The sequence below is a fragment of the Bos indicus genome, chromosome 4, assembly GCF_029378745.1.
Source record: "Bos indicus isolate NIAB-ARS_2022 breed Sahiwal x Tharparkar chromosome 4, NIAB-ARS_B.indTharparkar_mat_pri_1.0, whole genome shotgun sequence".
Classification (NCBI taxonomy): Eukaryota; Metazoa; Chordata; class Mammalia; order Artiodactyla; family Bovidae; genus Bos; species Bos indicus.
Window position 1 is genome coordinate 64007034 of NC_091763.1, and position 25895 is coordinate 64032928.

At 37.4% G+C, this 25895-nt stretch overlaps 1 protein-coding gene across 4 annotated transcripts in view; it reads right to left on the reverse strand.

The window, feature by feature from the left end:
* Window positions 1-25895, reverse strand: part of BBS9 (Bardet-Biedl syndrome 9) — a 478678-nt gene that overhangs the window by 411538 nt on the left and 41245 nt on the right. For all 4 annotated transcript variants that reach the window (XR_011566256.1, XM_070787856.1, XM_019958787.2 and 1 more), the window contains exon 5: window positions 23189-23302. Coding sequence is in view for 3 of the 4 variants with exons in the window: in XM_070787856.1 (XP_070643957.1) it covers window positions 23189-23302 (114 nt within the window). In the remaining variant the exon portion in view is untranslated. The remainder of the gene's footprint in view (window positions 1-23188; window positions 23303-25895) is intronic.

Sequence of the window (25895 nt, forward strand, 5' to 3'; positions counted from 1 at the left end):
GATTTTGGGAGTGAGTTAGCTAGGAAGAAGACAGAAACAGAGGTTTGTCTATGTGATAAGTGATATGGTCAGAAGCAATAAGGAAACTACTTTAATCCTGGCAGTATTCTGACCAAGAATGTACATTGTCAATATAATCAGAGGAAAGTGGCTGACAAACAAAATGAGGAAATGAGGAATATTTTCTTTCTTTAAAAGGTGGGGGAGACCATATTCTTCAGAACTGTCAATGTCATAAAAGATAAAGAAAGGGGGTGAAAATTCCCCAGCTTAAAAGAGGCTAAAAATACATGCAACTGAATGCACTGCCTGCCTATAGACTAGATCCTGTTAACAATGGGATGTGATGGGGGGGCAGGAATCTTATAAAGCACTTTATTATAGTATTAGATCAACTGAAAAAAAAATAGAATTTGGATATTAGAATAGATAAAAGTATTATATCAAAGTAATTTTATGAAAATAGCAACTGTACTATGTAATAACATTTCTATCCTTAGGAAATATACACTAAAGTGCTTAGGAATAAAGGGCCATGATGCATATAATATACTCTCAAATGGCTCAGAAAAAACAATTGTGCATACATGAGCGAGTGTGTAAATGGTAAAGCAAATAAGATAAAAGTATTCATAATAGGAAAACATGGGTAAAGGGCATAAAGATTATTTCTTGTATTACTTTTAACTTCAAAAAAAAAAACCAAGAAAAGAAATGTTATCAAATCTCAGTTGTCCATAGTGTCTACACAGCCATAATAAAGTAAATTCTTGTATTAGTTAGGGAAAAGGCCAAGCTACAACAACAAAGATACCCCAAAATATAATGACTTAAATTAGCTAGTTTATTTTGCTAAGTATAGGGACAATGTCTTCTCTTAACCCTTTCTACCTCTATCAGTAATCCTCTTTTTCATTCGACTTCATTAGAGTCATCTGCCACAAACTGTCTCCTACTGGGACCTTAACTGATACAGTATAAGAGATATGGGGACTAGCTTGTTCACATACCTGATGAATGCACAGATGACTTCCCTTTGTGGAAAGAAAGAAAACAGAAATACATGGCATGCAGTGGAATCACAATTATTCAAATTAACATTGGTGCAGTGTGTGACAGAGTACCAGTAGAAGACAAGGCTTTGAGAAATAAATGGCTATCGAACTGGGCTATTCAATGACAGTGGTAATTACAAATGCTGAATGAGCTACCTGCTCTGCTCTGCTTCAGCACTTACAAAATGTAAAAGCTTGGGATGTTAAGCCCTCAAATCAAGGTACAAGTGGAAAACCCAAAAGCTTCTATGATGACCACGTAACAGGATTGACACTGCACGAAGGAAAAGGAAATACAGACCTTCCAGGGGTCGTTAGTGCCCCAGAATGCCAAACACCACATTATGCACTAGTCAAAATGGGGCTTACAGAATTCCAGTCATATATGAAGTCTTGAAATAGGAAATTGGAACTGGGGACTGTTCGCATCTCTAAAAAACATTGGGTTAAGATGTACTTATAGTAGATTATGGATTAACACAGTGTTCACCTCATCCCCCCTCCAGAAACTGTACTAGGATAATCCCAAACAGCTACCAAAATTAAGAATGCGCTTAATCTCTGAGCAAAACCAACCCTATCAGCAGCCATGAAATCAAATTGTAGGAAACTAACAGACAGACCCATCAAAGGTTTACACTCCCTCTATATTCCCCATTCATTATTATGCCAAGTACTCAGATATTATTTGCCCTGCTGCCAACCATGTGTGTGAAGGTAGGATTACTCAACTGTCTGAACATTCACAGGGTCCCAGAGGTGAAATAACTCATTCAACCATGGGGGCAGACAATAAAGCTTTTTGCCCATGACTTACAGCCAAGATTCTGCAATCACGACCTGGCAACCATTCTCACCCTCTTTATTATTATTTCACTCAAGGAAGAAATTAAAAGCCTGTGGAGACAAGCACTCAAATTTTCTTTTAACTGACTAGTGACTCTAAAGACAAGTTTCTCCCCAATATTTTATAGAAGCATTATGATAGCAAGTATGATTCCCATTCAAGATAGTCAGCTAAAGACTCTTATGTCTCCTTCTCTAAAAACAACAAGAACAACAAACCACACCAAACAACAATCACAGGCTTTTAAAATAAACAGACATTAACTCCTTCAAAGAAATCAGAACAGTAAGCCTAACCATAATCTGTGAAGATAGAAAGTGAACAAAGAAAAGGTAAACAATACTGCAGAGAAGAGGAAGGTCAGATCTAAACTCCTAGAGAATACATTCACTCATCCCCTAAAATCCTGAAAAGCACCAGCTACCAAAGAAAGTGGGGTGAGGTGGGATCTAAAGATAAGAGTAATATTTTAAAGCCTGTGTAAGCAATAGTTAGGTACCCAGACCCCCACAGAATACAGAAAGTATAATCTCTGGAGAAGTTGAATTAAGCAAGTGACTCCAGATTAGAGGCACATCAGGTATAAAATAGTGATAGCATGGGAATAGGCAAGCACTGGAAAAATATGTAGATGGGGAAAAAAAATGTCTACATTCTGGATAATCAACCCTCTAAACCTCCTCCCCACTGAGGTCCAGAATACATGGGACTAGCTCATTCTCTCCCATACAGAGGTTAAAGAAACCTTTAAAGAAAGAAAACCACCTCAGAAGAAAAGATGTACATCTACAGATAACTGAGTCCCCAGTGAAATAGTGAAGTAGTCCCTAACTGTCCTAAGATGAAGCCCACCAGCTGACAAGCTCTGGCTCCTGACCCCAAGGACACATAGTCTGCAGTCAGTCTTTATTGCTTGACTGTTTAATATACATGAGTAGCCAACAGGCACATCGAAAGATGCTCAAAATCACTAGCCATCAGAAAAATGCAGATCAAAACCAAAATGAGATACTACCATACACCCACTACAGTTGCTAAAATCAAAAAGATAAATAACAACATGTAGGCAAGGATATGGAGAATCTCATCTCATTATTGAGAGATAAGGAGTTAGCCCTAAGAAAAAATAAAGGTAGAAATGAAGCATATTGGAGAGTAGGGGGAAGTGGGGAACTGATGGCTTCATAAGTTTTTACTATTTAACATTTTATCTTTATCAAATTAATTGCACACAGTTAAAAGTTATTTTGAACGTTTCTGTCATCTTGCAAGGTTTAAAGTAAATGATCTACAAAGATGTGAAAGACATATGATGAGAACTATAAAACACTGATAAAGGAAATTGAGATGATTCAAAGACAAGGAAAGATATCCCATACTCTTGGATTGGAAGAATTCATATCGTTAAAATGGCCATACTACCCAAAGCAATCTTCAGATTTAATGCAATCCCTATCAAGGTGGTGCTAGTGGTAAAGAACCTGTCTGCCAATGCAGGAGACCTAAGAGGCACGGGTTCAATCCCTGGGTCAGGAAGATCCCCTGGAAGAGGGCATGTCAACCCACACCAGTATTCTTGCTTGGAGAATCCCATGGACAGAGGAACCTCATGGGCTACAGTCCACGGGGTGGCAAAGGGTCCAACATGACTGAAGCGACTTAGCACGCATGCACTATCAATTTACCCACGACATTTTTCACAGAATTAGGACAAATAACCGTAAAATTTACACGGAACCATAAAAGACCTAGAACTGCCAAAGTAAAGCTGGAGACATAACCCTCCAGACTTTAGACAATACTATAAAGTGTGGTGTTGGCACAAAAATAGATACATGGATCAATGGAACAGAATAGAGAACCCAGAAATAAACCCACACATCTATGGTCACAATCTTTGACAAAGGAAGCAAGAATATACAATGAAGAAAAAGCAATCTCTTAAGCAAGTGGTGTTGGGAAAACTAAGAGGCACATATAAATCAATGAAGTTTGAACACACCCTCACATCATACACAAAAATAAGCTCAAAATGGCTTAAAGATTTAAATATAAGACAGGACACCATAAAACTCCTAAAAGAGAACATAGGCAAAACATTCTCTACATAAATGGTACCAATGTTTTCTTAGGTCTCTCTCCCAAGGCAATAGAAATAAAAGAAAAAGTAAACAAATGGACCTAATCAAACTTAAAAGCTTTTGCACAACAAAGGAAACCATAAACAAAACAAAAAGACAACGAATGGGAGAAAATATTTGCAAACGATGCAACCAACAAGGGCTTAACTTATAAGATACACAAACAACTCATACTACTCAGTAACAACAACAACAACAAATCCAGTCAAAAACTGGGCAGAAGACCTAAACAGACATTTCTCCAAAGACATACAGATGGCCAATACACACTAAACCTCTTTATTGCAGCCCTGAAAATAAGACATTGTAAATCAACTATACTTCAATTTTTTTAAAACATTAAAAAGAATTGCTTTTGGTTGGAAACTAAAAAAGTAAAACATGATACAAATGAACTTATTTACAAAACAGAAACAGGCTCACAGACATAGAAAACAGACCCATGGTTACCAAAGAGAAAAGAGGGTCGGGAGGTGGGGGGGACAAACAGCAGTTTGGGATTAGCAGATACACACTACTATATACAAAATAAACAACAGGTCCTATAGTATCGTAACAGGAAACTATATTCAATATTCTATAATAAATCATAATGGAAAAGACAATGTATACATATGTATAACTGAATCACTTTGCTGTATACCAGAAATTAGGACAACATTGTAAATCAACTATACTTCAATTTTTAAAATTGTTAAATGATCTATTTTTAAAGATGTAATAAAGTATTTTGCTAGCACACTTCTAACACCTCTCTCCTAAGCCTAGGAGCTTCATCTCTAGTTTTCTAACAGCCCTGCAGTGGATCATGCCATATTAAAAGGTATCATTGAATTTCCCCACCTCAATTTAAGATAGTACACAAATGTACACAGTGTACAATTTATAAGTGGGAGAGGTGAATGGATATAATATTTTTTTAAAACAGATTGAAAAGCCAAAAAAAAAGTAGAAGACTGACTTCTACACTTCTTCTAGCTCACTCCAGTAACTGTGTGATAAATACAAAAACTCAACTATTCTGTAAGAAGCACTATATACATCCTAAAATTCCACCATAATATATTAGCCTTTAAAAGCCAGAAAAACACAGCTATTGCCAGTTAATCTCAAAACTGAGGAAAATTTACAATAAATATGGTTCAAGCATATTAGAGGTCCCTAATATTAGTGTCCTCATTAATTGAAAAAACTATTAGGCCCAGTGCCTACTAACTGTACCATTTGTTACACTTACATTTATTCCAATATAATTAATACACACTGATTCCCCAACAGATAATCTATTCTACATACTGACATCAAAACAATATGGTTTTCAGGAAGTTGGGCAAGAAAAGCAAAGTGTAAGGGATGAATGATGGAGCCAATTTCCCAGGTTTCAATAGAATTTGTCACCATCTTTCAAAAAGAAAAGAACCATTGATTGTGTTCCCAAATTATATTATGTGTTGATCAATTCAAGAACAGCCTACTACTGCTGAGGAAACCACAGAATAACAGGATTCTGAATAATTTTTCATTGAAAGGCAAAAGTTAAACATCATATTCCTTAAGAGAACTAGCAACAGTAGACATATTAATAGTGCTAGGCACTGTTCCTAATATATCAGGACCCACAATAAAACCACTGCTAAAGTCTAGAAATGGTCATAAGAAATCTTTCAACCTTACAGCATAAAAGTCAGTTGATAATTTCTTTGTCTAACACCTAATAAAACTCATTCTTCCAAAATTGTGGAAAAGCTAAGCACAGTCCTTCCTTATTATAAAGTTTCCTGTTACAAAGTTGCATGGTTTACACATATGCTACACTTTATTATTTAAAAAAAAGTCCTCCTTATAACACCCTCTTTGTTGTAATACTCAACATACTTTACCTCCAGGCTAGATATATAATGAAAGCAAAATGAATTCAGACAGATTGCTGAGGCAAAAAAAGCCAGTTTCTTTTTAGTAGTCTTTCTAAAGTCTTTTTTCTTTCCCTGTAGCTTTTCATCATCTCAACATTTTGTTTTTGCTGAACATTTTCCTTTTCTTTTTACATATTTCCTTTAGTAAATGAGAGATGATAGATTGTTAAAACCAGTTTGTACTACCTTGGAAACAAGCACTTTTAATATATAACTCCTGCCTTCCAAAGTCTTGTACAGATTTCATCTTTAGGACAATGAACTGTGTAAGACTTAATCAACTAGCTGCAAAAAGCCATATGAAATCTTAATTTTTTCCACTCACACATTTTTATGTTCACAGTCCTCTACAATCATGAATATTACTTTCCAAAATATATTTAGGAATATTTCTCAGTTTTAGCAAAGATCTAGAAATGCTGCTTTAAAAGGTTCTTATTCACAGATTTCAGTGTAAAGAAATTTGGTTTAAAAACCCTGATTAGAGACTTCCCTGGTGGGCCAGTGGTTAAGAGTCTGCCTGCCAACGCAGGGTACGTGGTTTTGATCCCTGGTCTGAGAAGATCCCACGTGCTGTGGGGCAACTAAGCCCGTGCCCTGCAACTACGGAAGCCCCTGAGCCTAGAGCCCATGCTCTGCAACATGAGAACCCCAGCAGCAAGAAGCCGGTGCCCTGCACCTAGAGAACAGTGCCCGCTCGCCGAAACTAGAGAAAGCCCGTGCCCAGCAAAGACCCAGAGCAGCCTAAAATACATAATTCTAAAAAGCAAAAACCCTGATTATTTTTAACTTAGGCAGCAATATAGTCCAAATATTAATACAAGTTGAAGGACTTATTCTGATATGATCATCTTAATGATTTCTGATACTCTAAATTAGTCAGAAGGGACTTAAATTATGTACTACATGAAATACTGAAGGTACATATTTCATATTCTTTAATGTTTGAGAAGTAAACACATACAATGCTACTCTTGCACATAAAGCAAGCTTACTAATATTATAATTCAATCTTGAATGTCTTTTTAAAATTTAATCACAAAAAGATTGGAGAAAATTGTAGTAGTATAATTGTAAAAATCATCGTACATTTGTCTGACACTTATTTTTGTACTGTCCACATAAAGAATTATAAAAGAATGTTCATGGCAGCTTTATTCATTTCAGTCAAAAACTGGAAACCACCCAAATGTCCATCAAAAAGATAATCTACTTAAAATTTATTTTATATGTATAACCTCTACACAGAGTACTACTAATGCACTTTGAAAATACTTTTAACATAGTCATAGTCAACTATTTGTTTTTCATATGAAGCATTAACATATATCTCTACCTTGTGCTTTAGAATTTAAATCTATAAGCAAGAGTTTCCATGTAGAATGGAAAAGGCTTAATGAATCAACTTAATTCAAGAGAGACTAGGGGGTAAGGAACATTGTTCATTTCCCATGGCAATGTGTTTTGTAGACGAATGTTGTAAACTGTTGGAAACCTTTATATCACTGTGACATCTGAATAAAGTAGTTTTTTGGTAATCATTTTCCTTCCAATCAGGTAAAACAATTTAATAGCTTAGTTACTTCACTCTTAAGAAGGGGACCATGATGAACCATATATAGAATCAAAAATGGCTGTCAAATCCTATCAAGATTACCATATTTAATCATTCTCTCGTCAAAGGCAGTCCTGACCACAGACATTCCCATAACACTTTTCCAGCCTTGGCATTCGGCCACCATGAAAGAAAGCTTTTTTTTCAAACAACACCAAAAAACTTCAAATACTCTTTTCAACCTTTCCCCCCTTAGTCATAGTAGGCAAGGACGTATTTAACCACTAAATTTCTATAGCGTATGTATGGAGGGAATCAGAATTCACCTTTCAGGGAAAGTAACAACTTTATAAATAATCGTGTAAAAAATGAAATTGCAGACTACAGGGAACTCTCTTTATAAATTCCCCCAGGAACTAAAGGTTTTATAAAACATTATACACAGGAAAACGCTATTTGAAAGCGACATTGTTTTATGGGTCTTGGACCAGGGATTTTATAAATGAATACTATATATATGAGAAAAGTCAGCACAGGATGAAAATCAATCCTATCATCCCCTTGATCTTCCGACTTCACTTAGGATCCATAAAGGATCTTAAGAACAAATAAGGGAAATACTCCAACATTATAAAACACCTATACTTTAATGCTTAAGCAAGGAGTAGAAGTCAGCAGCGGAGAAGGCAATGGCACCCCACTCCAGTACTCTTGCCTGGAAAATCCCATGGATGGAGGAGCCTAGTAGGCTGCAGTCCATGGGGTCACTAAGAGTCGGATACGACTGAGCGACTTCACTTTCACTTTTCACTTTCATGCATTGGAGAAAGAAATGGCAACCCACTCCAGTGTTCTTGCCTGGAGAATCCCAGGGACAGGGGAGCCTGGTGGGCTGCCATCTATGGGGTCGCACAGAGTCGGACATGACTGAAGTGACTTAGCAGCAGCAGGAGTCAGCAGAGCACAGGGATTCTTCCACAGCACGATGCTCCAACATTTCAACCAAATCTACTAGAAAATAGAAGCCATGTGGTTTGCTAGTGAGACAAGAGTTATCAAAACATTATCCTTTGATTTCTTTCTTATAAGGAAAATGGCATTAATCTTCTATTAGCACTAACATCCCCACACACAAAAAAAAGCAAGATTGTGTTCTGGATGCTCATTCACCCCACTGGAGCATATCGGTTCACTCTCTGGATGGCAATCAAAGAATTCAGATGGCTTCAGGAAGCACAGCCTCTCAGCAACCGCATGTGGTCACTAATACGTTTCCTTGGCAGACAAGAAAAAGGCTCCAGTTTAGACAATTAGAAGTTATTATTTGAAGGCTGAGGATCTGATTATTGTGGGTTGCCTCAAAATGAGGCAAAGGTGACTTGACTTATTCTTCAATTCACTATTTTCTTTGGCAGGCTTTTTATTCCAAAGAATTCATGAATTTTTATTTATGTGACAATATAATCCCATACAAGCTTACAGAAGTCATTTTGCGATTTAAAAAATATTCCACCATACTCATATATATTATTAGTAAAATCTGTTCGCCTCCTTAACTGACAACTATATTCCCAAACATATTGAGCCTTTTATATATGCAGTATTTTCTTTCCATCTCAGTCACAAATGCGGGACTGCTGTGTTGTCAGACATTTATAACCCATACCCTACCCATATTATATCTACACTCTGACATTAACCTTTCATTGATCAGAATTCTATTTTTTTTGAAGTTCCATTTGACTGAAAAAATCAAAGCAAAATTTTAAAACTGGAAGAATTAAAGGCAAATGAGCTTTTACAAGACACAAAAAGAGATAAAAGGAGTAAAGACAAGAAATGTCTTTTATACTAAATATTAAGAAATTTAGATAATTTGAAAAATAAAACCTTTTTGATCATGAACACTATCACAAATACTCAAATAATTTTGAATATCACATTTTATGCTGGAAAACATTAGTAACAAAAGGATGACTTAAGGACAGAAAAACAACTCCAAGATGATGAAAAAAAACTGGTTATTCCTCCTGGGAAGCTTGTGTTGTATAAGTGTTGCCTCACTGGCATATTGAGAAATAAATTTAGCAAAGGTGAACCCAGGAAGTCTAAGTAATCACCTCCAGTTTTACCACTGTGGTGGTGAACAGTAACTACCATGACCCATGCATTGCAGTAGATATTCAACACGTGTTTGTTAAAGAAGAAAACAAAACTCAGAAGTTGGCTAGAATGAGGACACCAGGCTAACATTTGTTTCTGAAAAATAAACTTGAAAGCCTGCTGTGCGTGACATTGGCCCTGCTCAGTTACATGGCTATTTAGGTTTATTCATCCAAAAAATACTTATTTAGATGTGCCAAGGACTGTGCAGGACATGAGATACACAATGATGAACAAAAGACATGGTCTCTGCCTTCATTAGGCTTACAGAAGAGCTTCCCTCTCCTATCTCCCTCACAGTTCACATAAATCCTCTCTCTAAATACGAAGGTAATTAAATAAGAGGTAATGTATTAGAAATAACCAGGCTTTAGAATCCGATAGCTCTAGATTCAAAGGCCTCCTATGATTTGCAGCAAGACACTTATGGTGTGTGAGCTTGTTTCCCAATCTGGGAAGTGGTAATTAAGTTACCTATTTTACAGGGTTATATGCAATAACACAACATAGAGAAGATAATAATAGTAACTTTCTCCATACAGTCTTCTCTATAGATAAATAAAACATCAAAACTCTGCAAGGGAGAGATCTAAGTGTAAAACAAACAGAATAAATTGACAGGAAAGGAATGATTTGACCACAATGAAACACATACATACACACACAATTGAAAAGCCAAGAACAACCTGGAATAAAGACGTTCATATCAAGTACAAAGAAATTAATCCATACTAAATAAATAGCTCAAATAATAGAAATAGAAGATCATCTATCCAGGAGTCTACCAGAATCATCCAAACAACTCAACCGTTGAATCCACAAGAATTTTTATGATAAACATCTATTCTTCAAATCTAGCAGTCTGGGGACTACTTTCAAAAAATCCTTTCATAAATGTAGCATTGTGGACAAAAAAAAATATAAATAACTAAATGATTAAAAAAAAGAATAGTAAACATACACCAGCAGCAGTGGCACAAAAAAAAATGTAAAATGGTGCCCATCAAGAAATGCAGATGTTTCTGCGAATCTTTGGGGCTAGACTTCCGTGCATTTTGTGAAGGTGCTAAATCCAAACTCCGCCTAAGAAGGAGGGGTGGTGAGGCTGCAAACAAACAAAATTCTGAAAACCTTACTAAGGCTCCCAAATTTAGGGAAAGACAGATGCAGAAGGGGTGTAGACAGCCCAGAGAAATGGAAATGCCCAGAATAACAAAAGCTCTACCTTTACCACATCCCCTTTCTACCAGACAAGAAAAACAAATTTTACCGTGTTGGTGTTTTTCTGCCAAAAGAAAAACAGCAGTAAAGGCCATAGACCATAAAAATAGCAGTCACACTAAATATCTCCAACAATGATGAGTACAGGGAGGGGAAGACGGGCTAGAGAGGCCTCACACATACCCACAAGGGGCCAGAAGAAAGATGGGGGATGGGAGAAAGAGGGGGAGTGAGGGAGGAAGTCAGCACAGGGAAGATGCAAAGCCTGAGGATACCCAGCTTCGAAGATAACAAGTTACAGACCATCCAGGTGGAGTAAACAGTGATTCAAGATAATTAACAAAACCATGAAAGACAGGCCTGAGGCCAGATGGTCCAGTGTCGCTGCCACAGCCACAGATACCCACTGAGCCACATCCAGCCCTCAAAACAGTGTGTCCAAAAGGAAAACAAATTCATCTCTGGTTGGGGGGGAGTACAGGCAAGGAAAATTCACCAGCACCATAGAAAAGCAAACTGACCCAGAGTTAACTCAGCCATACTTGAGCAAGAGCCTATTATACAGAGTGAAGTAAGCCAGAAAGAAAAACACCAATACAGTATACTAACGCATATATATGGAATTTAGAAAGATGGTAACAATAACCCTGTGTATGAGACAGCAAAAGAGACACTGATGTATAAAACAGTCTTATGGACTCTGTGGGAGAGGGAGAGGGTGGGAAGATTTGGGAGAATGGCATTGAAACATGTAAAATATCATGTATGAAAAAAAAGAAGAAGAAGAAGAAGACTGCCCTGGCAATTCCACAAATGCACTACCAAAAAAGGCAGGGAGAGAGGAAAAGGGGAAGGTAACATATGAAAGACAGATGTAGACAACAGAACTGAGAGGGCAGAGGGCACCAGTGACTATCAGAAGTGCTGTCACGCATGCTCCCCATCAGTCCCAGAGTAGTGATACAGGATAGTCCTCATCCACCTGCAGACTCTGCTACTAAAGATTCTGAGCTGTGATTGGACACACCCTCTGCACACCTCAAGAGGGCTTTCCCAGAATATAAAGTGTGCATAGGTTTAAATCAATGTGGGAAACTTATCTGCATTGGAAAAGACCCTGACGCTGGGAAAGATTGAAGGCAGGAGGAGAAGGGGACAACAGAGGACGAGATGGTTGGATGGCATAACCAACTCCATGGACATGAGTTTCAGCAAGCTCCGAGAGATGGTGAAGGACAAGAAAGCCTGGCATGCTGCAGTCCACTGGACACAGCTGAGCGACTGAACAACAATAACAAAAAGGGAAGGCACACTACCCTACGCTGTTTATGTCCTCACAGCAGGCTGACAGCGAACTCAAAGCCCATTTGTAAAAGGAAAACTGACCATAAGTAACAAGTAACTCTGACCCTAGTGTAATCACACGCCTTTGGTGACAATGACAATTCCAAGATGCCCAACCCCAGCCACAGAATTGGAAAGAGAGCTGTGCTGAGCTTTCTGGAGGAAAGCAGGCACTTTCTCACATGGACTAGAATCTGAGAAGTAAGATTTAGAGCTGCTATAGCCATCTTGTTACGGGGGGAAATAGGCTGTCCAAGGGAACAAAAGCAAGAGATGAGAAGAGTGAAACCAGATCTGATCACATTGAAGGCCCAGATGATGAGAGCCAGTAAATTTCTTACTCCTGCTTAAGCCAACTGTCAACTGCAATCAAAAGAACTCTCAGTTGTACCAAAGGCAAGATTGGAAAGAAAAAAGAAGCACACCCAATGGAAAAGCAGAATTGTGGCCTATCCAGAAATTCGGAAATTGTGGGTTTTGATAGTAATATTTATTTAAATCTTGAGTTTTCTGTTACAAGGTGAACTCCAAATATACATAGCCCCTGCAAAACAAAAATTTATGATCAAGAAAATTAATTTTAAAAAGTAGAGCAGACTACCGTATTATATGTTTTTAAATCTAAGAGATACAAATATCAGATCATTTCTGCTGTACACATGAGGCTAATATAATGTATGTCAATTATCTCAAATTTTTAAAAATTTATTTAAAAAGTAGATTTCATGTTCATTGTTCTTACAATAATAAAATTATAGATAGATACAAAGAGTAAATAAATAGAAGATAAATACCAAAAAAACTGAGAGCAAAGAAGTAAAAATGTTGGAGAAGATTAAAAATTGAAGAAACAACCAGATGGTGGTTATAATCACTATTGAAGTATTAAAAAGCCTTTTTTAAAATAAACTACAAACCATCATGAAGAGATGGCAATAATTCAAAATGACTAAAAAGCACAAGTTTATACGATGGGGAAAAGTTTTAAGGAACAAAGCTGACCCATCAATATCCAGGGTAATTTTTCAAACAAAAATGTGTTCAAGTTAAATCTTTCAACAAAATATCATAGAAGTCATTTTGTTCATCAGATCATGATTTCATTTTGTATCCTCAGATATCATAATCTTTCTATTCTGAGAAACTTGCATGAATGGATGGACAAACACCCAGAGAGACAGATGATGCAGTTAACACCACACTTGCTCTAGTGCCTGAATTTCCCACACGTCTCTAACAAATCAACTATTTCTTCCCATTGTCCTTGTCGCACATTTGAAAGATCCCTATACATTACAAAGTTCATCAACTTGTCTCAGCCCTACAGGAAAAATTTTCGGTAACTGAGGATATAACTATAGGGTCTCTAAGTCACATTATGAGTAAAGGAAATTCTTGCTCAAACTTATCTTGATAGTAGCAAGATACATTACACAGACTATACAAAGTATACTATTTTACCAAGCTAAGTACACACAGTTGTTGACTTTAAAACAATAATGTTCTTTCATCACTCCACTACTGACTTTTTGTCAGTAAACATTAATGTTATCCTTTTCCAAATGCTATTCTGAAATGGCAAGTTTATCTTAATCAGGTAAAGTACCATGTCAACAACCATTGGAAGTTGTAGTGACACAATGAAACAAAAGCAAAAAAAAAAACCAAAAAACAAAAGCAAAGGGAAACCTGGCAGAAATAGCACTTGTTCCTTTTTTCAAAAACAGTAGAGTTCAAATTACCAAACAAAATAAATAACACCAATTTTAGTAACATATTTTTAAATCAACTCAAATCTAGCTTTTTAAAATTGATTTGATTTCCAAACTATATAATTTGATTGTTCATGCTTACGCCACTCACTACATTTTGCAAGCATTAATTTGTGTGTAAAAAGTAAAGATTACCATTTTTTAATCAAATAAAATTTTTAATTAATTTATTTTTTATTGAACGATAATTGCTTTACAGAATTTTGCTCTTTTCTGTCAAACCTCAACATGAATCAACCATAGGTATACATATATCCTCTCCCTTTTGAATCTCCCTCCCATCTCCCTCCCCAGCTCACCCCTCTAGGCTGATACAGAGCCCCTGTTTGAGTTTCCTGAAAAGATTACCATTTTTACCTTTTCATGCTGAAGCTGAAGATCCAATATTCTGGCCACCTGATGCAAAGAGCTGACTCATTAGAAAAGACCCTGATGCTGGGAAAGACTGAAGGCCGGAGGAGAAGGGGATAACAGAGGAGGAGATGGTTGGATGGCATCACCGACTCGATGGACATGGGTTTGGGTAGACTCTGGAAGTTAGTGATGGACAGGGAGGCCTGGCATGCTGCGGTTCATGGGGTCGCAAAGAGTCAGACACGACTGAGCAACTGAACTGAACTGAACTGATAAAGGGTATTTTTGAAAGATTTTCTTAACAAGCCAGCAAACAAAACAAACAAACAAAAAACATTAGAGAAAAACAATACTCTGAAAAAGTGAAAGTGTTAGTTGTTCAGTCATGTCCAACTCTTTGCCATCCCATGGACTATAGTCTGCCAGCCTCCTCTGTCCATGGAATTCTCTAGGTAAGAATACTGGAGTGGGTAGCCATTCCCTTCTCCAGGGGATCTTCCCCACCCAGGGACTCAACTCCGGTCTCCTGTATTGCAGGCAGATTCTTTACTGTCTGAGCCACCTGGGAAGCCCAATTACTCTTTTGCTAATTTCAAATAATATACTACCCTCTCCCCCATATATAACTGCTCTGATAAAAATTTTAAGAGGTATTTTTCTTATAAACCAAAGCATCATCCAAAAAAAGGCAACTGAGAAAGCAAATATCTGACCCAGAAATTAACCAACATGTTTTTCCATAATCTATAAAGAATCAAAGTTATGCACCAACTTTAGTCAAACCAAATACACATCTTTCTGATAGCAAAGATTTTTCCCAAATTAGGAAGTAGGCAAAATTACTCACAGCCTAGATATCCCAGTTTAGTATGGTTAAAACCACAAGTTTCTAGAAGCAGAAAGCCTGGGTTGGAATCCCTGCTTTACCATTTACTAAGTATATCTTAAGTTACTCAACCTGTAAAGCACTTAGGACACTGCCTGGCAGGGAATAAACACTTGGTAGATGCAGGGTGACAGAAAACCTCTAGATCTCTGCAATTTGGGATTGGTTGGGACACTATCAGAAATTCAAACTCTGAGTTCCAATTTCAGACTTACAGAGTTAAGACCTACAATTTCATCAAGATTCCATTATGATTCAGAAGCATATTAAAATTTGAGCACAGCTAGAAGGGGTTTTTTCATTGTATCCTGAAGATATTATCTATAATTTTTTAAGAACCACTCCATTGCTCTTTTGCAGCCTGAAGAAGGCAAAGTATGATCTGGGATAACAATTCCTCCCTGAATGATTTCTTACCATACCGTTGTATTCAGAGCCAACTAAAGCCTGTGGTTGTAGAGGACTGCCATCTAGCGGTAGTTCATTCTGCTACACAACCAAATAAATTTCCCTCTGTTGTCTTCCAGTATTTTCAACACATTTGTTTAAAATGCTGCTAGGAATCCAAATTGGAAAAGAAGAAGTAAAACTCTCACTGTTTGCAGATGACATGATCCTTTACATAGAAAATCCTAAAGACTCCACCAGAAAATTACTAGAACTAATCAATGATTATAGTAAAGTTGCAGGATATAAAATCAACACACAGAAATCCCTTGCATTCCTATACACTAATAATGAGAAAACTGAAAGAGAAATTAAGGATACAATTCCATTCACCATTGCAACGGAAAGAATAAAATACTTAGGAATATATCTACCTAAAGAAACTAAAGACCTATATATAGAAAACTATAAAACACTGGTGAAAGAAATCAAAGAGGACACTAATAGATGGAGAAATATACCATGTTGATGGATTGGAAGAATCAATGTAGTGAAAATGAGTATACTACCCAAAGCAATTTATAGATTCAATGCAATCCCTATCAAGCTACCAACGGCATTCTTCACAGAGCTAGAACAAATAATTTCACAATTTGTATGGAAATACAAAAAACCTCGAATAGCCAAAGCTATCTTGAGAAAGAAGAATGGAACTGGAGGAGTCAACCTACCTGACTTCAGACTCTATTACAAAGCCACAGTTATCAAGACAGTATGGTACTGGCACAAAGACAGAAATATTGATCAATGGAACAAAATAGAAAGCCCAGAGATAAATCCACGCACATATGGACACCTTATCTTTGACAAAGGAGGCAAGAATATACAATGGATTAAAGACAATCTCTTTAACAAGTGGTGCTGGGAAAACTGGTCAACCACTTGTAAAAGAATGAAACTAGAACACTTTCTAACACCATACACAAAAATAAACTCAAAATGGATTAAAGATCTCAACGTAAAACCAGAAACTATAAAACTCCTAGAGGAGAACATAGGCAAAACACTCTCCGACATACATCACAGCAGGATCCTCTATGACCCACCTCCCAGAATATTGGAAATAAAAGCAAAAATAAACAAATGGGACCTAAATAAACTTAAAAGCTTCTGCACAACAAAGGAAACTATTAGCAAGGTGAAAAGGCAGCCTTCAGAATGGGAGAAAATAATAGCAAATGAAGCAACGGACAAACAACTAATCTCAAAAATATACAAGCAACTCCTACAGCTCAACTCCAGAAAAATAAATGACCCAATCAAAAAATGGGCCAAAGAACTAAACAGACATTTCTCCAAAGAAGACATACAGATGGCTAACAAACACATGAAAAGATGCTCAACATCACTCATTATCAGAGAAATGCAAATCAAAACCACTATGAGGTACCATTTCACGCCAGTCAGAATGGCTGCGATCCAAAAGTCTACAAGCAATGAATGCTGGAGAGGGTGTAGAGAAAAGGGAACTCTCTTACACTGTTGGTGGGAATGCAAACTAGTACAGCCACTATGGAGAACAGTGTGGAGATTCCTTAAAAAACTGGAAATAGAACTGCCTTATGATCCAGCAATCCCATTGCTGGGCATACACACTGAGGAAACCAGAAGGGAAAGAGACACGTGTACCCCAATGTTCATCGCAGCACTGTTTATAATAGCCAGGACATGGAAGCAACCTAGATGCCCATCAGCAGATGAATGGATAAGAAAGCTATGGTACATATACACAATGGAGTATTACTCAGCCATTAAAAAGAATACATTTAAATCAGTTCTAATGAGATGGATAAAACTGGAACCTATTATACAGAGTGAAGTAAGCCAGAAAGAAAAACACCAATACAGTATACTAACACATATATATGGAATTTAGAAAGATGATAACAATAACCCTGTGTACGAGACAGCAAAAGAGACACCGATGTATAGATCAGTCTTATGGACTCTGTGGGAGAGGGAGAGGGTGGGGAGATTTGGGAGAATAGCATTGAAACATGTATAATATCATGTATGAAACGAGTCGCCAGTCCAGGTTCGATGCACGATACTGGATGCTTGGGGCTGGTGCACTGGGACGACCCAGAGGGAGGGTTGGGGGGGGAGGAGGGAGGAGGGTTCAGGATGGGGAACGCAGGTATACCTGTGGCAGATTCATTTCGATATTTGGCAAAACTAATACAATATTGTAAAGTTTAAAAATAAAATAAAATTTAAAAAAAAAATGCTGCTAGGTTTTCTTTTTGCTTAACTCCTTTCTTGACTACTAACACAATTACCTAACTTAATAATTCCACAAGAAGACATCTTAAACACAGAGTAAGATAAAAGACAATAATTTTTAATTTCCTTTTTTAAACTTAGATCAAAAAAAGAAAAAGAACGAGTCTAGGAAAGTCTTCAGATTAAAACACTGACCCACTCTGTCCTGTAAAGGTGCACATTAGACACATACAGGCGACATCAGGTTCAGAAAATAGGCTTTCTTTTCTATTGAAGTGACAGTGACTTTTACTTTCTTCTTCCTAAGTTCTATACTTTTTACAATTTATTTATATAGTTCGCAGGGGTGCTTTTTTGAGAAAAAAGTATTTTCTTAACCTTCTAACTCAGTAACTCCACTTCTACACTCAGTCTTAGGGAAAAAATTAGAAACATGGACAAAGATTTATGTTCAAAGATGTTCACTACAGCAAACCAAACTTAATTTTACCAGCTTCACAATAATCTACTGAATCTATGAATCAAAACTTAATCATTCTCATCTATTACTCATTTCAGTTCAGTTCAGTTCAGTCGCTCAGTCGTGTCTTTGCAACCCCATGAATGCAGCACGCCAGGCCTCCCTGTCCATCACCAACTCCCGGAGTTCACCCAGACTCACATCCATCGAGTCAGTGATGCCATCCAGCCATCTCATCCTCTGTCGACCCCTTCTCCTCCTGCCCCCAATCCCTCCCAGCATCAGAGTCTTTTCCAATGAGTCAACTCTTCACATGAGGTGGCCAAAGTACTGGAGTTTCAGCTTTAGCATCATTTCTTCCAAAGAAATCCCAGGGCTGATCTCCTTCAGAATGGACTGGTTGGATCTCCTTGCAGTCCAAGGGACTCTCAAGAGTCTTCTCCAACACCACAGTTCAAAAGCATCAATTCTTCGGTGCTCAGCTTTCTTCACAATCCAACTCTCACATTCATACATGACCACTGGAAAAACCATAGCCTTGACTAGACGGACCTTTGTTGGCAAAGTAACGTCTCTGCTTTTGAATATGCTATCTAGGTTGGTCATAAATTTTCTTCCAAGGAGTGTCTTTTAATTTCATGGCTGCAGTCACCATCTGCAGTGACTTTGGAGCCCAAAAAAATAAAGTCTGACACTGTTTCCACTGTTTCCCCATCTATTTCCCATGAAGTGATGGGACCAGATGCCATGATCTTCGTTTTCTGAATGTTGAGCTTTAAGCCAACTTTTTCACTCTCCTCTTTCACTTTCATCAAGAGGCTTTTGAGTTCCTCTTCACTTTCTGCCATAAGGGTGAGGTCATCTGCATATCTGAGGTTATTGATATTTCTCCCGGCAATCTTGACTCCAGCTTGTGCTTCTTCCAGTCCAGCATTTCTCATGATATTGCACAGAAGTTAAATAAGCAGGGTGACAATATACAGCCTTAACATACTCCTTTTCCTATTTGGAACCAGTCTGTTGTTCCATGTCCAGTTCTAACTGTTGCTTCCTGACCTGCATATAGGTTTATCAAGAGGCAGGTCAGGTGGTCTGGTTAAAGCAGAAATAGATGATTTTCTGGAACTCTCTCACTTTTTCGATGATCTAGTGGATGCTGGCAATTTTATCTCTGGTTCCTCTGCCTTTTCTAAAACCAGCATGAATATCTGGAAGTTCACAGTTCACGTATTGCTGAAGCCTGGCTTGGAGAATTTTGAGCATTACTTTACTAGCATGTGAGATGAGTGCAATTGTGTGGTAGTTTGAGCATTCTTTGGCATTGCTTTTCTTTGGGATTGGAATGAAAACTGACCTTTTCCAGTGCTGTGGCCACTGCTGAGTTTTCCAAATTTGCTGGCATAGTGAGTGCAGCACTTTCACAGCATCATCTTTTAGGATTTGAAATAGCTCAACTGGAATTCCATCACCTCCACTAGCTTTGTTTGTAGTGATGCTTCCTAAGGCCCACTTGACTTCACATTCCAGGATGTCTGGCTCTAGGTGAGTGATCACACCATCGTGATTATCTGGGTCGTGAAGATCTTTTTTGTATAGTTCTTCTGTGTATTCTTGCCACCTCTTCTTAATATCTTCTGCTTTTGTTAGGTCCATACCATTTCTGTCTTTTATTGAGCCCAATGTTCCCTTGGTATCTCTAATTTCCTTGAAGAGATCTCTAGTCTTTCCCATTCTTTTGTTTTCCTCTATTTCTTTACATTGATCACTGAGGAAGGCTTTCTTATCTCTTCTTGCTATTGTTTGGAACTCTGCATTCAGATGCTTATATCTTTCCTTTTCTCCTTTGCTTTTCGCTACTCATTTAGATCACTTCTAATTTTTCTATATTATAAATAAATACATTTATAAATAAAAAGAAGGGAGGACAGAAAGAAGAAGGAAATAATTATATAGAAGCTTGATCAGACTTTTTCACATTTTGGATCATTTCCTAATACACATTCCCATAAACCACCTATCAGCATTCAAAAGCATTTTCACAGTTCTGAAGCCACAACTTCTGTACATCAGTAGATGCACAGACTGTGCTATCACCTCTCTTGCAGCAAGTTTTATCCCACGGATAATTTTTTTTTAACAGTTTTACAATTAAGATACAATTTACTTACCACCTCTTAAAATTACACAACTCAATAGTTTTCAGTGTATTTATAGAGCTGTGCAGCCATCACTGTAATTTAATTTGAGATCATTTTCCTCATCCCCAAAGAAGAAACCTTGTAGCCATTAGCCATAACTCCCCATCCCCCCTGCCACTCACCCCAAATGGCTCATTTTTACTGATTTACCACTCCATTACTTTTATAAAGATATCTCAAAGATATTATGTGTTCCAAACCCATGAAACAGAATAATTGCTTCTGCTACTAAGATATCTCTGTTTCAAATGGGGAAATATTCTGCTTAACCATAGGAAAGTAAGAAATGTCATAACTGTCTCTTATTTTTTCAAAAGGGACTTTTTAAATATAAGGCAGAATTTCAGAACTAAGAGAAGATATATAAGTACAAACTTAACTATTCTTTTCAAAACTAATAACTCTAATTACTTTGAAAGTGCATCACTGAATCTAGCAAAAATGTCACACAGAAGCAAGGAATTTATTTAAATTTTTTTACTTTAATTAGGTTAACTTGGTCTGGCAATAAAACTAAAAGGACAGTCCAATCAATGAAGGACAACAATTGACATTGATCCAAAGAACTGTCTTTTTAAAAATAAGTAATTTTCTTATGGGTAAACCTATGGCTGATTCATGCTGATGTTTGGTAGAAATCAACACTATACTGTAAAGCAATTATCCTTCAATTAAGAGTTTTGAAAATTAAATAAATAATTGTCTTCATGCTACCAAAAAATAAAAACTTACTTTCATTTACTCAAAGCACTCTTTTCTCATATAATATCTTTTGACTGCAGCTGTACAGAATTTAGTAATTTTTCTTTGCAGGGTTTCGTAGCAGAAAGAATATTGAAAATAGTTCATTAAACAAGGGAGACTTGGTCCCCTGATCATGTCAGACACTTTTTTTAAAGAACAGTGGAAAGCTGAAGTTGGGAAGGGGATGCCTAACAGAAGTTAGCTTCTCATCAAATTTTCACTTTTTCTGGTCTCTTTTCACCTAACTCTAGACATCTCCCATATTCTTCAAACATTCCTGTTACTAAAGTTTAGCAAATAAATCACTTTAATTACACAAAACGCTTATTTATACATTGAAAGTGTGAAAGTGAAAGTGTCAGTAGCTTAGTGGTGTCTGACTCTTTATGACCCCATAGACAGTAGCATGTCAGGCTCCTCTATCCATGGGATTGCCCAGGCAAGAATACTGCAGTGAGTTGCCATTCCCTTCTGTAGGGATCTTCCCAACCCAGGGATTGAACCGGGGTCTCCTGCATTGTAGGCAGATTCTTTTACCATCTGAGCCACCAGGGAAGCCCATTACCCAAAATATTCTTGCCTTTACCTTTGTATATAAAACAAAGTGAGTTCACATGAATGAAGGATACTTCCAAAATAAAGATATTTTGTCATGTCACTAAAGAAAAATCTAACATAGGTAACCTATTTTTTATTAACACAATGAAAGTGAAAGTCTCTCAGAATGTCTGACTCTTTGCAACCCTATGGACTGTAGCCCACCAGGCTACTCTGTCCATGGAATTCTCCAGGCCAGAATACTGGAGTGGGTAACCATTTCCTTCTTCAGGGGATCTTCCCAACCCAGAGATCGAAGCCAGGTCCACTGAATTGCAGGCAAATTTTTTACCACCTGAGCCACCAAGGAAGCCCATTAACACAATAGTTAAACAATAAACTCATAAAAATTTGAGCCTAAAGAGAGCTATATTATAAAATCCCTAGTTACATGTTCAGCAGGAGCCCCCTCCACACACAAACACAAACTCACACAGGCAAGTGTCACCAGCTGGCTTCCTACACTTACTTCAGCACCAGCAGCTCCTCTCTCACCCTGTCACGGTGAAGTGAGAGAAACTTAATTGTAAACAATCCTCCCATGCCAACAATCACAGTGTAGAGAAGCAAGCATCAAGCCCTGGTAACTCAAGAAGCCAGGGTGGAACTAGGGTGGTAGCCCTTGTGTTAATTAGAAAAAGATACTCCCAGGGTGGAAGGAACACAGCATCACTGAGCCCAGACTTGATAAAGGTAATGTCTCTATGAAAGTTAGGAAAGGCTCCCTTTCTCTAGGGATATTTATTCCAGGCCAGTGCACATGGCCAGATGAGCAGGATCAGGTCTGCATTCCAGTCTCCACTAGCCCCTTATGCCCTGGTTTAAAAACAATTTACACAACCTGCACAGTGGCCCTGGGGGTGGGTGAGGTGGGGACAGGGGTCTACAGCTTCATCCTGCCTCTACCAAATAGAGCAGGGACATCCATCAATGAAGAAATCAACCCCTTCTTCCACTGAGAGAGGCAGGCACACAGTTCACCACAGAAAAGTTCAACTTCAGTCAACTCATGTATAAAAGACAAAATTTAAAGAAAAGGCAGTTTCAGAAATATTTCTGTAGACCACATAAAAGTGCAGGCCATATGAAAATCATATATATCCAACGCTTAGAGTTTTCTTTTTTTATTACTTTGCCCAAGTATTTTAATACAAAGGTTTCAATAAAATATGTTTAACTCTGAGATTCAAACCACATAATCCTCCATTTTTATATGGCCAAATATTCTGGTCCTTACAACAGCACGCTCATGATTAAATACAAATTACCTTTCACACCACCAAATGATCCATAAGTCATATTGCAGGCTGTTCTCTGAAGATTATGTTCATACATCAATTTGATCTGATACTGGTTCCCATGTTCCACATTACCCAAGGTTCCTAAAAAGAAAAAATAAAACAACTGCTTTGTATTTGTTTATATTAAAAAATATTAATATCTCATCACCTGTACCAATTCCAAGTAATTCAATTTCAGTGAAATTTAAAATGACAAAGCACTAAAGCATTATGTATCATGAACACTTAGCATACTGATAACAAAGAATGCCAGCACAGTTAGAACCATTTAAGTCTCAGCTAGATTATACCATTAGATGAAATACTACCCTGGGTGACATTTTATTATCTATTTCCATTATGTCTAAGTATAGTATAACTATTTAAATAACACCAAAATCTTCCAGTTTCAGTTCTGAAATAAATTAGGTTAAGTTCCCTTCACTTATAACAATGAAACAGAAAAGACATGACTCAAAGTATCTAAGAAAAAAATTCCCCACACTATCAAGCAATTCAATTTTCTGTGCCAACTCTCAAAATATTCAAGCCCCTAACACATTATGTTCTAATTTACTAGAGAGATCTAAAACATCCCTCAGCAAGTAACTAGGATAATGTTTTCTTTGAAGTCTACAACTGACTAGTTCAAAATTGGGAAAGGAGTACGACAAGGCTGTATATTGTCATTCTGCTTATTTGACATATATACAGAGTACATCATGCGAAATGCCATGCTGGATGAATCACAAGCTGGAATCAAGACTGCTGGGAGAAATATCAACCTCAGATATGCAGATGATACCACTCTAAAGGCAGAAAGTGAAGAACTGAAAGCATCTAGATGAGGGTGAAAGAGGAGAGTGAAAATGTTGGCTTAAAACAACACTCAAAAAACTAAAATCAAGGTATCCAGTCCCATCACTTCATGGACATAGGAGGAGAAAAAGTGGAAGCAGTGACATTTCATTTTCTTGGGCTCCAAAGTCACTGTGGACAGAGACTGCAACTATGAAATTAAAAGATGCTTGCTCCTTGGAAGAAAAACTATGACAAACCTAGACAGATATCACTGTGCCAACAAAGGTCCCTATAGTCAAAGCTATGGTTTTTCAGTAGTCACGTATGGATGTGAGAGTTGGACCATAAAGAAGACTGAGCGTGGAAGAATAGATTCTGCAAACTGTGGTGCTGGAGAAGACTCTTGAGAGTCCCTTGGACTGCAAGGAGATCAAACCAGTCTATCCTGCTGCTGCTGCTGCTGCTGCTAAGTCGCTTCAGTCGTATCCAACTCTGTGCGACCCCAGATACGGCAGCCCACCAGGCTCCCCCGTCCCTGGGATTCTCCAGGCAAGAGCAGCCATTTCCTTCTCCAATGCATGAAAGTGAAAAGTGAAAGTGAAGTCTCTCAGTCGTGACTCCCTGCAACCCCACTGACTGCAGCCCACCAGGCTCCTCCATCCATGGGATTCTCTAGGAAATCAATCCCGAATACTGATTGGAAAGACTGACATTGAAGCTGAAACTCCAATACTTTGGCCACCTGATGCAAAGAGCCAACTTACTGGAAAAGACACCGATGCTAGGAAAGGTTTAAAGCAAAAGGAGAAAGGGGTGCCAGAGGATGAGATGGTTAGACAGCACCACAGATTCAATGGACATGAATTTGAGCAAACTCCTGGAGACAGTGGAGACAGAGGAGCCTGGTATTCTGCAGTCCACGGGGCCGCAAAGAGTTGGATGCAACTTACTGACTAAACAACAACAAACAAGAAAAATATCCTTCAAAATTAAAAAAAAAAAACTTTCATTGCATTTAATAGATCATATATGCTATAATTACTTCCTGGTTCATTCCAAATGGGAAAAGATACTTTATCTGCATTTTACTCTCTAGTTGTCAGGCTTCCTAGAGTATATACAGTTAGAGCTATATCCTAGTGATCAGGCAAGAACATTATGATTAGAAACTGTATTGAAAAGAAAAATTATTCTAAATGCAACATATTCCATTAAGAAGCATCTTTGTCATTCAGTCAAAAACGCAAAAGTTAAAGAAAAAATTTTAAATATCACAAAGAAAATGAAATAGTTCCAAACTGAATAACATTAGATAATTAAAACAATCTAAATATATATGTCAGTCTGTATGTATGTGTATACAGATTTATATGTGAGCATTTGTGGGGGGGGTTTTGTTTTGTTTTTGTCCAGAAGGATGTACCAATGTTCACTGAAGTTGCAAGAACACAGGTATTTCTACTTCCATTTTAGAACTGAGGCACCTTAAGTTTAAAAAAAAATTAATAAATTTCCACCAAAATCACATAGCTGATAAGGACACAGTACTCAAATCAGGTCTTCTGAGACAGCACTCTATATCCTGGCACCTAGTTGTCCCCCATTTAACAACTTTCAGGGAACCTGGTAAGCCAATGACAACTTCAAAAAAAAAAATTTCCTGAGGAGGAACAGACTGGGAGTTTAGGGTTAGCAAATGCAAACTATTAAATATAGAATGAATAAACAACAAGATCCTACTGTATAGCACAGGGAACTCTATTCAATATCCTCTGATAAACCATATGGACAAAAAAAAAATGTGTGTGTATATATATAAATGAATCACTTTGCTGTACAGTAGACATTAACATAATATTATAAATCAACTATACATACACACACACACACACAC